Raw genomic sequence first — 12,636 nt, forward strand, 5'->3', positions numbered from 1 at the left:
ATAGTATGTACTAATTTAGAAACATAAATTGCACTCACCTGGACACACACTGCCGTGGATCGCCAGAAAGTTAAAAATATTAGTAACTGTTGTCGATTGTTAATAAACTCACAAAACAGGTAAGAGCAGGCATATTTGTCAGACTTGGCTATAAAAAATCTAGCATTAGTACAAACGTTTAAAAAATAAATTAAGTTAAGCGAGCGCCCATTATTTGCGATTTTAAAAATAAACTTTTGTTATTTTAAAATTTTTAATAAATCGCCAAATAAAAATAAATTAAAATTTACATTTGAAAAGTCTTTAAGTGTGATTAAAATATTAGCTTATTAATAATTCGGAAATATTGGGAGCTGCACGGCATTTTCAAGGTAAGTACACAAATAGGAGTAGATACAATGGATGGTCAAAGGAATGAGGGTGTTCTGTATCAAGGAATTTCTAAACTATATAAAACTTTTATTATTTGACGTCTACGCGTCCACTTTGAACGGCGATCCAGGAATATGATCATCTCCCCATTTTACAAACAAAATATATTCGCCACGTTCACGCACCAAATAACTGACTGTATATTGGTGTTTTCCTGTATGTTTAATAGATACTTCTTCATTGAAACCTTTTGGACCGTACACAGAAACTAGGAGAATATTATTTCCTAAAAAGAAATAATTAATCAGTAATACAAACCAAATAAATACACTAAATCAAATTAATTGTTCGAAGATAGTGACTAACCGGCTTCAGCTGCATTTAGTTGGAACTGATTTTGTTTGCCCATGTAGGCTTTCTTAAGACCTATTCCCTTGCTAGTTACAAGACTGGCATCAGAGTTAAATACAGGCATATTTGGCAAAAGTTTTTTGCCTTCTTTTGATATTTTTTGTACTGTCTGTACTTTCACTGAAGAAGTTTCTTGGGCACCTAACTCGGCTAAATTCTCACCTGGAAATAATAAATACACAATATATATCTTTACTTTATACATGAAAATTGAGCTTGATATTATGTTAGGTATGCTTAAACTCGAAAACGGCTGCACCGATTTGGCCAGCTTTAGTCTTGACATATTCGTGGTAGTACAGAAACAGTAGGAAAGGTGAGAAAATATTTCAAAATGGCACGGAAATTTTACATTTTGAATTTAAAGTAAATTAAAATTAAATTAACAAAGAGTACAAAATGCGCAGTTTGAAATGATCATATGAAGATGGCCTGCTTATGTATCAAATGACAAATAGTTTTGATAATTAGGTTAAGATTATGCTCAATTAAATTTATTCAATAAAATGTAATCAAGAATGATATGTTTTGTTGTTATTCATATTATTTGAAAAACTAACAGTTTCAGATCAATTTTAAAAAAATGTTCAAAGCCTTTATTTGGTGTACTGCGACATTATTTATTTATTTATTTATTTCTTCATACGCCAATCGGCTTGTACTTATAAAATTATGAATCTGATTATGCGACCAATTATTCTCGAATAAAATAAAAATGTTATGGTAATTCTATGTTTTGGGACTATATTCGTATAATTTGTTAGTAACGAACAGTCAAAAAACTATGTATTTGCTGTGCTATCAGGCGTTTTACACATAAAACCTTATCTTACGTGAGACACATCAGAAAGATGCATTTATAATAAAATTGTTATTTGACGTTTGTGCATTTTGTAGGTTAGGTTTTATGCGTATAACAGCAAATATATAACTTTTGGCAGTTTGTTACTACCAACTCATAGGAATATAGACCCGTAACATAGTATTACCACACCATTTCTATTTTATCCGAGATTTGGAATGATGAATATGAAGATGGCCTGCTTATATGTCAAATGTCAAATGTCAAATGGTTTCGACAGATTATATTAGGATTATGTTCAATTAAATTTAATCAAATATTCAATTGTAGTAAATAGTTTTATTTGTACACAAAAACATTATTAATCGAATGTTATTAAAAGTTCAAAGTATCGTACAAATGCTGTAATGTGTTCTAATTCTGAGTTTCTTATAGCACGCTTCTTATATTGCACAGGACACACAAACCGCGTTATCAAAGAATTAATTGTATCTATAATTTATTTTTTTCACACAATTTAGATCTCTTAAACCGATTAATTGAAAAAAAAATTACTGATTTAATTTTTGTATGACTTTTTTTTATCACTCTGCAATTTTTAAGTCTTACCTTCTACTTGAAGTTTGAAGGGCGATCCTATGATATGATACTGATTATATTTAACAGAAATGTAGTAATCTCCAGCAACCAGAGGCGTATAGCGAACTTTATATCCATCTTCGACCTCCGAACAATCGATGGCCGCTCTTCCAGGCCCGTCCAAAGTTACCCACAAAGTTCCAGCTGGCACATCGCAAGTATCCACCAAGAAATCTGATTTTTGTCCTGTTTTCGCATAATGAAGACCTTTGCCTGTAATAAAAAAACAATGAACAAAAGTGCATTATCTACTTTTGCATAATTTTTAAGCTTCAGGTGTACTAATGTTTTGTACACAAAAGGATATTATTAGTATTAAGCAATTGCCCTCAAGGTACATTGCGGAAGCATGACAAAACCGTAAGCGAAACTTTTTAATGTTTTCAAACTTTGGAAGTTAAGAAAATGACGAAACGTATTTTCAAACAACGTACTCATTATGATACGGAATAAGGGATTTAGGGAGTTTGAGATTATTTATATGCAGATGAAAATAAAAGTGAGCTAAAATATTTATTTACTATCCAGACTCGTTATTAAGTCGTCATCAATATTTAAAAATTCTCTAATACTAATAATTAACGTTTTATCACTTATGTTATTGAATGCAACTGTTTAATTTATTCATTAATTAAATTAATTATATTATTTAGAAATAAATAAATTTCTTGTCAAGTTGTGCTTTAAAAAAATTAGATTTCTTGTAGTAAAATTCATACTACAATTTTACCAAAATTTATTTTTGACCTTATGTACGTTTGTAAACTACCCCAATTGTGAATGAAATAGTGATTGGGCACTACTATATGAATACTTTATACATTCCTTATCTATGACTTTATATATAAATGACCAATAAATGACTCTATTTAGCCATTCAGGGCATCAAAAAAAGATATTTTTATGGTTGAGAATGTGTTCAATAATAATAGGCAAAATTCATATTAGAAATATGTAAATGAAGAATATGATCGACATATTTTTTGAAAAGGATAATATCTGTTATAATTGTCTTTTACCAATTAATTCTTCAGTATCTGTGTCACTGTGTTTTATATTTATTATCATTCATCCAAAATATAAATTTTGAAATTGATCTAAAATTTTCTGCACTTTTAACGTAAAATATTTAATAAATTTGAATTTGCTCGGAAAAACGAAATGAAATTACAAAATAATCAAAATTGTATCACACGGTCCTACAATAATAATACGAAAAACGTGTCTCTATAATGGTCTATTTTAAGTAACTTTCTGGTAACATCCATTCGCCTCGCCCAATCACAACTTTTTGTAATATTCATTTGTAAAAAGTGCGTAAAAAGTTTTATATAAATAAATTTTGGTTCCACAGCTCTTCTAAGTTTTTGCGTTTAAGGCGGCATTCTAGTGTAGAAATTTAAAAAAAAATCGTTTTTTTGTATCATATTTTCAGAGTTCAACTAATTAAGAATATGTATACGAGAGGATTTTTTTTAATTTAAATTATTTTTGCAAATACAGATATTTGACCATGATAATCTTCTTATGTTTCCTTCCTTTTGCAAAACTTAAAACGCGTTTTCTCAAAACCGCCTTTTTCAACACGATGCTCACGATTTCTAGAGTTCTACTGAACCGATTTACTTGCACTTTTCAGAGAATCTTTCTTATGGACTTCTCTCTAGTATACACTAGACTCATCCCCAAATTTTAATGTTTACTATATTTAAAAATTTGAGAAGCTCAAAAAAGTGGTTAAAAAAACAATCTGTTTTTTCAAACAGTTGCCATTCTGACAAAAAAATATCTTATCCATAGTATAGTAATAAAATATATCTTATTCTAGATTAGTAAGGCGTTTTTTTGTGGATTACTAGGAGGGCTACAATCGTAGGCATGATCACGTGTCAATTCCTTTTGGATCCCTGACTTCAGCAGCTGCTAGTTTTTAAAATTACTAATTTTTTTTTTGTTTTTACTTTTTTCTGTACTCTTGTAACATTGATAAATAAATTATAGAAAAAATGATAGTAAAAAAATTGGTTGACTCTTTTTTTCAATAATTTAAAATTATTGCCTCTAGACTAGAATACTCCCTTAATTAATAAACTGACAATGAATGATGATAATAGCATATATCATTTGACTCCACCACCTAATTCTCATTTTTATGTTCACTCACCGCTAGCCGAAATTGCAGCTGGGTCTACATCCTCATTGCCCACTTTCAGAAGATAAGGTGATCCCGGAATATGAATTCCGTTGAATTTGACCATAATATTATGAATGCCGGTCTCACGGGGAAACAGACGCACCGAGTACTGCTCTTCGTCGACTAATTGGGTGAAACAGTCGTATTCCTTTCCAGACGGAGCAAGGAGCTGTAAGTAATAATGTAGTGTGACAAGAGGAACATAAGAATAGCATTATTTACATAATAAGGATATGTTTGAATTTTGAACTTTAGTTCTGGAGTTTAATTTATAACTAAAGTTATAATATATACCGTTCTTTGTGGTGCAATTAGTTTGGATCAGTCGGTTGCAACGTAAGGTACTGTTTAAGACAATGTTGAACTTATGAGTAATTTAGTATAATTAAGTCGTATTAAATAAAACGATTATTAATTATATGACTAATTATGAGTACATTCAATTATCTATGCATTTCAAATTTTATTACATAAGTTTCAAAAAAAATTATTTCCTAAACTGTTAAGACGAATGTTTGATCCACGTGATGTTATTAACCCCTTGAATGGAAATCTTGATTGTCATTTATAAAAATAATGACGATCATCGGAATTTCATTAATTTTTGAAAATCAATAGCATCTTTTCCGATATTTCAATAAAGCAATGCATTGTTATATGCAGTACTACAGCGTTGAGAGTTTTTCTCATTTTCTTTTGATCGAGTAGTTGTAAATAGTTCTATTGTAAAGAATCCAAATTCTATGTTCTTTGAGAGTCTTATATAGTATATGATGAATGTGGCATCAACCACAACACTATGCTTAATGAATTCAGCAAATGAAATCTTGCCACATGTTGTTTTATAAATAGTATTTTGTTCCTATATAAACTTTGTGATAATGCTATAGACTGCCTTCAAATTTTTAACCAACTATTATTTAACGTTCCTGGATTATCTTCACAAACACAATAATTTTTTTATTTATCCTATTTCTAAATTAATTTTCTGTTAAATTTCCCTATTATACTAATGTCCTCTAACTTTAACTCAATAATAATATTGATATTCACAACACTTGTCTAAGCCAAATATTCTCCATCTCCTCCACTTAATCTTTATATTTCTCCCTAAATATGTTTTAGTATATGATTTTATTTTATGTCAGTTCATGAAATTGATACATTATATGTTATACTATTTTGTATTATATCTGTAGCAACTATATTATCTTATTTTTAGTATTTTTAAAAGCTCTTGGAACTATTCTGTGGGCTATGTATAAAAGACATAAATAAAATGAAAAAAATGAATAATGGACAACGCAAATGTTCCATAATTGTATCGCTACAATTCGAAAATTTACTAAATCTGAATACTGTAAAAATCTTATTATTTACTTACAATTCTTGGTTAAATTTACATATACCGGTACGTTCATGTAACTTGCTACAGTTCAGCCACTAATTTGTAATTAATATTAAAAAATAATGATTTTTAATTAAGAATTTTAATTTGTTTTTCAATATATGTTATTTAACTCAAAATTACAAGGTATATGAAAACATAAAAATAAATATTCATTAAAAATTCCCCAATTAATTTGATTGTAAATTGTAATTTTAAAATTTATTAATTAATGTAATAAAAAATTATCGCGTTAAAACTAATTCAGATATATAGTATTATATGAATTAGCTGATCATGTTGTTCGTTTGTTAGTTATACCTAATAGATACAATTAATGTTTGTAGAGAAAAAATTGTAGTATGAATAGTAGCTTTAAACACATTAATATCAATTATACAAATTAATTCAAAATTCATTGCACATGTGACCATAAAGTTTAGTATACGTAATCCATCAATTAAAATTTTCGCAAATGCGACAATTAAATTAAGCAAAAGCAGGCGTCTCTTAGATATAAAGCGGAGGAGTCAAAATAATATCGTGAACTTTTCGTACCCTCGCGTCCAATTGTCCTTTCGTGGTGCCGTTGCGCCGAATAATAAATTGAGCCGGTTTATCAGTCGGAACGATGCCTTTGGGGAACTGTGCAATCTCGAGCTTCTGTGCATCTCCTCCAGTGGGGTACACTATCACGTTGTACGGGGCATCCGGTATGTACTGATCGTTGAACTTGATACCGATTCGGTATTCACCTGTGGATTTATAAAATGCGCATATGTTAACTCTAAGTCTAGACGCCCTTCACTAGGTCATTGCGTTGTGGAAATGGTCAGTTGCAAGGTGCATGTCAATTGCATCAAATTTAATAGTCACTAATAAAGGGCTAATTTTTGGAGAAAATAGAAATGTTGTGGTAATTCTATGTTACGGGTCTATATTTGTATGAGTTGGTCATAAACTGACAATAAGCTGTGTATTTGCTGTGCGATCAGGCGTTTTTCACATAAAACCTAACCTCGAAAACACACAAATGTCAAATAACAAATGACAATTTTATCACCTTCACGTAGGACAAGTTATAGTAATCGCAAAAAAGCGAAAATAAAATTTCTTGCATATCTTTACGCTTTAAGGTTTTCTGAACATTTTGGCATACTTTAGAGAAAATTGATGTATGTATGTGTGTGTGTATGTATGTAAATGTGTGTGCGGATACAAATTTTCGTCGACGATTTCGGGAACACGGTCAACCGATTTGAATAATTAAAAAAATATTCGATTTGTATTGATAAGGAGAAGTGCTGATCAATTTTTGGCAAAAGCAGGTCCAGCCGTTTCAAAGATACTGGGCAAAAAGTGCCAAAAATAGTAACTCAGTTTTTAAGAGAACGGAGCGTCAGGTTTGAATAATTTAAAAAACAATTTTTTTGTATTGACAAAATGAAGTATCGTTTAGTCTTTTTGAAGGCAGGTCTAGCGATTTCGGAGATCCAATAAAAAAAGTAAAAAAAAATGCAATTTAACGAACAAAAATGATCATTAGACATATGCACATCAAATTATCACATATTTTATAGATATTTTAATAATAAAAACAAACTTTGATTATTTTTCAATGGGTTCCATACCAATTCGATATTTTGTTTCGACGCAGCTAACGTATCGCGATTGCTTTGAAAGTAAAGTTTAGAATTTCCAAAATATTTCAATTCTTTTCAAAAATTTTAAAAATCTCAAAAATCAATTTGTTTCAGCGTTCTAAAAGAAAATTGAATCTGTTTTAAAGATTTTAATTTTTAGTACAAGAAGTTCCTGCAATTTGCCTTAAGGCACGATGCCATGCACCACTAGTCATAAGTGCAACTTTCTGATGTCTCTTTGATATCACATGCCTGAAATTAGGTTTTATTTGTAAAACGTCTAATCACACAAAAATTATATAGATTTTTAAAAGTTCGTGACTCATACGAACAGACCCATAACATAGCATTACGATAACTTTTATCTGAGAATTGGCCTCTAAAAATATTTATAAAGTAATGTTGCAATTTAATTCTAAAAAAACGTGTATAAAGAATGCGAATGTATAAATATAACAAAATATAAATGAATGTATAAATATAACAATATAAATATAATATAACAAAACAGAAGAAGAAACACATAGAAACAAAACAGAACATTAAAAACAAAAAATATATAGGTATAATATAAATTAGTTTATATGCATGAATGTGCAATTTATATAAATACATAGAAAGGCAAAATTTTATAGGATTTACAAAATTATTATTTTATTAATTTAAAATGTGTTATAGAAAATCAATCGATGTAAACTATGGGCCAATTTTCGGACAAACATCTTAGAGCAATTTCGCACTTATTTTGTTCAACATGCTTTTAAAAAAAAATTATTTGATTTTTGGCTTTTGATTTACATCATTTGACCATTAGACCTATTTTATAATTTAACCATTAGACCTATTTTATAATTTAACTATACAGTTCAACATGTTATAAGTGCAATAGTTATTCTTAGCAACCTGTCTTTTTCCAAATTAAACTAAAAAAATAACATTCAGCAATTCAAAATAATAGATACTAAAGCGTTGCACTTATAAATAAAATATGCGTGAAGTCGAAATAATGTTATTTTGGCATTTGTGCTATTTGAAGGTTTGTTCACAGCTTGTGATTGGATCATAAATTTTAATATACGCTCGTTAAACACCATAGGTAACGCTTATATTGAGACCGATATATTGAGTGCCAATATGAAGCAAAATGATTTGTCAATATAAAATAGGTGTAACGAATACCAAACATACATTACACATTTAATTTAAAGTTACAGAAAAGTAATAACATAATATATAGGGTGGCCCATTTAAAAATTGGAAATTATCGATAGCAACTTGCCTGCAGGCCACACCGTGCGGAATTCGAAGTTGCGATATATGGAAAAAACTAAGAATTTTGAGACCTTTCTAACGATGTGTAATTCTTTATATGTTTTCTTTACAGAAATATCTAAACCGTAAGATCACTAGATCACTAGGACCACTAGATGGACCACCCGTTAGTCATGCTATCCTTGAATAGACCCATTAGTCAACAATTCATATGAGAAGATGTAGATATAGACTAAAGAATATACTAAAATTTCTAAAAAATGAAATAAAGAGGAAATTTTTTAGTTTAGAATTTGAGATTAATATATATGCATCAATATGCAATTTATATACATAAAAAAGCACAAATATATCAACCGTTTATAATAAAAGTTCTTTTATAAACATTTGCAAAAATGTCAATAACATTAAGAAAATATTCTTATAAATAATAAATTACTAATTATAACATCTACTAGTATAACAGAAGTAGATATTATTATCTCTTACCCGGTTCAGTAACAGTGTACAAGAAGTGACAAGAGCCATCTTTACGATCTTTGAAGTCGATGACCGCCTTGGATGGTCCCTCAACGGCCACTGCGAGAGCACCCCCTCCAGCCTCGCGCGTCCACACATTTACTTCGGCTGGGTGGCCTTGTTCTCCGCGTTGGAGACCCGCACCTCCTGCTTTTACAAGGTGAGCACCGGAGTCTGTCAATGGGCCCACCGTGTATGGGAATGGTGATCCTAAAAAGAATAAAAACCAAGTGTAATGAGAATGTAATAGAAATCAAATAAAAAACTGTTAAAGACTTTGTAACAATCTTATAAAACTAGGACAAATGTAATATGATTTCAATCAGGATGTAATATGTTGAATACGAAGACAATTCTGGTAAGAATCCCATGAGAACAGAATATTTTTCTGTCTGATGAATCATATTAGAACCTAATAAGAACCCGAAAATGTTCCCACAAGAATCTCATAAGATTCTGTAAATAATGAGAACCTTAATAAGACTCTAGTAGGAATCGCATGATAATATTCTGGTAGAAATCTTATGAGGATCTTATATTATTCTTTTCGAAAATTTAAAACAATATTTCTGGACTTCAACCGAAATTCCATATTCTATATGAAATATTCACATATTCTATAATAACTAATACATAATCATTACCCGGAACAGAAATTATTCATTGAAAAAAAAACTAGTGGGGCGCATGGCATCGTGCCTTAAGGCAAATTGCTGGAACCTCCCGTACCAAAAATTATTATCTTTTTAAAAACGATTACCATTTTTGAAAAAAATTTACTTCGAAAAAATTAGATTTTTGAGAAACTATAAATTCGCCAAAAAATTACTTTTTTTGAAAAAAAAATTGTTTGAAAAAAAAGGTTTCTTTATTTTGGCATAGTTTGGAAATTCTGAACTTTCTTTTCTGTGCAGAGAGACGAAATGTCAAAGCGCGTAAGCGCCGCGTCGTCCTCTAACGGATAAACATTGGTACGGAACCCATGGGAATGTAAACAAAATTTATACTTATTGTTAAAATCTCTATAAAATATCTGATAATTTGATATGCATATGTCTAATGGTCATTTTTGACCCCCAAATGGCTTTTTTTTTACTTTTTTCATTCGATCTCCGAAACCGCTAGACCTGCCTGCACGAAAATTTGATCAATTCTTGATCTTGTCAATACAAGTAAAATGTTTTTAGAATTTTTAAAATCGGACACTCCGTTCTCTTAAAAACCGTGTTACCGTTTTTGGCACTTTTTGCCCCGTATCTTCGGAACGGCTAGACCTGCCTATACCAAAAACTAATCAGTACGTCTCCTTATCGAATGTTTTTTAAATTATTTAAATCGGTTGATCGGTGTTCCCGAAATCGTCGACGAAAATTTGTATCCTCACACACACACACACACGCACACAAACACACGCACACACACACATACATCCATTTTTTCTAAGGTATGCCAAAATGTTCAGAAACCTTTGAAACGTCGAGAAATGCAAAAATTTTCATTTTTGATTTTTATGCGATTACTATAACTTACCCTACGAAAAGTTAAAAAAAATGCTTTACTTAAAAGTTATAGAAACTTCAATAAACCTAGTAAATCTATAATTCGTACAATGTGTGTAAGTATTTTATTAAATGTGTTAACTTTAGTCTTAAATGTTTGTACGTATAATACCACAGATACATAAAACATCGTTATTATTGGAGGGTTCTCTAAGTTAAACATTTACTTATTATAATTGTATTACTTAGTTAATTTGTGCGGCCTTACCTGAGATATGAATGTCTTTATGCTTGACTGATATAATATATAATGCTTGTTTTTGGGGTACAAAGTTAACGGCGTATACCCCATCTTCCTCTTCAGTAACTTCGGCATCTTCGGCAACCCCGTCCTGTTCCTTAACCGTAGCAGCAAGATCAAAGGTACTAATACCTAAATAAAAAAATAAAACGATAAATAAAATTGAAGTAAAACATAATTTTATATTTATTATTATACTTAAAATTTAACGCATTTATAAAACTTATGAAAATAATTTTATTATCACCCCGTATTGAAACAATTCCGAAATATATGATCACCTTGAAATAGTTAATTTTAATCCAGACAATATAGTCAAATTATTTTTGCAACAATTGTTGCTAACATAGGAGATGTTAAATACGTATTTTCACCCAGGTATGCTCGTTATTTCAAGCTACGATTGAGGCTAGAAACGAATTTGGTTTAGAAAAGAGTCACGCCTAATCTAATTTATCATCGCGATTGAGAGGGACTCGAAACGTTCTCCGCGGATGAAGTAATGTTGCGGTCGCATATGAGCAGTTATAAATTTCGGCAAATTACACATTCCGTCCAGAAATAAATGCTCGCCACGCATATCGTGGATTTTTTATAGCAGGAGCAATATTTTATATTATGTGGCACCTGACATTTTGAAGGTCAGTTTGCAGGGTTGGCCAGGATCTGCCGCTCGCACAGGTTCGCGGTGCTTTTGCATCTTCTCGCGTTGTCTGTTGGAACCATCGCCGCTCACCTGAAAATCATACGATTTATATTTTCTTTTCTACATTTATGGAATACTAAGAGAAACATGTGTTTCAACTAATTATATGTAGTAGAAAATGTTTCTTTTAAAATTATTTAATATCTTTTCCACTAACCTTTACAGCAAACGGAGATCCAGTAACATGGTGATCAGCGTACTTTAAGTTCAACACGTAGTAACCGGGTTCAGTTGGTTTATAAGAAAGTTTCACTGTTCCATCAGGTTGATCATTACACTGGATCAACACTTTGCTTGGGCCTTCAATAGACAAGGCAAGTCCTCCATACCCTGCATTTCGAGTATCAACTGTGAAAATATTATCCGCATGAGTTTTTCCCTGATTCAACCCTGGTCCGCTGCACAAAACTTTCGTAGCATCTCCTACTTCGTGAGGTAGAATAACAATCTTGAATGGTGAATTGGTAACATGTTTTCCTAATCTCTTAACTGATACTGTGTGATCACCAGCAGTGCGTGGAGTGAAGACCACTCCGATATTTCCAGTTGGCATCAGTTTCAACATACAGGGTTCTTCGAGTCCTGCAGTTGATTGCACTGAAGCGTTAACAGTGGATATATCAAACTCTCCTGGTTTTACGGGCAGAGTAACTTCACTGACTGTTCTTTGCATTACTTGGCTACGTTTAAGAGGTTCTCCGGTGACTTTAGCGCAAAATGGAGAACCTTGGATGTGGCGATCACCGTAGCGAATTTTGATCGTATAATCCCCTGGAGCGGCAGGAAGATATGAGACGGATACGGTACCATCTTTGTTGTCGTGACAACTGAGCTACAAGTTTAAAAATTAACATAATTATAATATTACAGAATATGTAACATGTACTAGCT

The 12,636-nt window shown here is 31.0% G+C and overlaps 1 protein-coding gene across 1 annotated transcript in view; it reads right to left on the reverse strand.

Annotated features, from left to right (window-relative positions):
• Positions 1–473: 473 nt before the first annotated feature.
• LOC113376293 (filamin-A-like) overlaps positions 474–12,636 on the reverse strand; it is a 43,200-nt gene continuing 31,037 nt past the window's right edge. Inside the window, exons 4-12 of the mRNA XM_026616198.1 lie at positions 11,903–12,577; positions 11,667–11,775; positions 11,007–11,171; positions 9,210–9,449; positions 6,364–6,560; positions 4,389–4,587; positions 2,195–2,437; positions 739–945; positions 474–658 (exon numbers count right to left, since the gene is read on the reverse strand). Coding sequence (XP_026471983.1) covers positions 474–658; positions 739–945; positions 2,195–2,437; positions 4,389–4,587; positions 6,364–6,560; positions 9,210–9,449; positions 11,007–11,171; positions 11,667–11,775; positions 11,903–12,577 — 2,220 coding nt within the window. The remainder of the gene's footprint in view (positions 659–738; positions 946–2,194; positions 2,438–4,388; positions 4,588–6,363; positions 6,561–9,209; positions 9,450–11,006; positions 11,172–11,666; positions 11,776–11,902; positions 12,578–12,636) is intronic.

This window comes from Ctenocephalides felis, unplaced genomic scaffold (assembly GCF_003426905.1).
Source record: "Ctenocephalides felis isolate EL2017-DRISC unplaced genomic scaffold, ASM342690v1 CF-g0.4_SCAFFOLD_01886, whole genome shotgun sequence".
Lineage (NCBI taxonomy): Eukaryota > Metazoa > Arthropoda > Insecta > Siphonaptera > Pulicidae > Ctenocephalides > Ctenocephalides felis.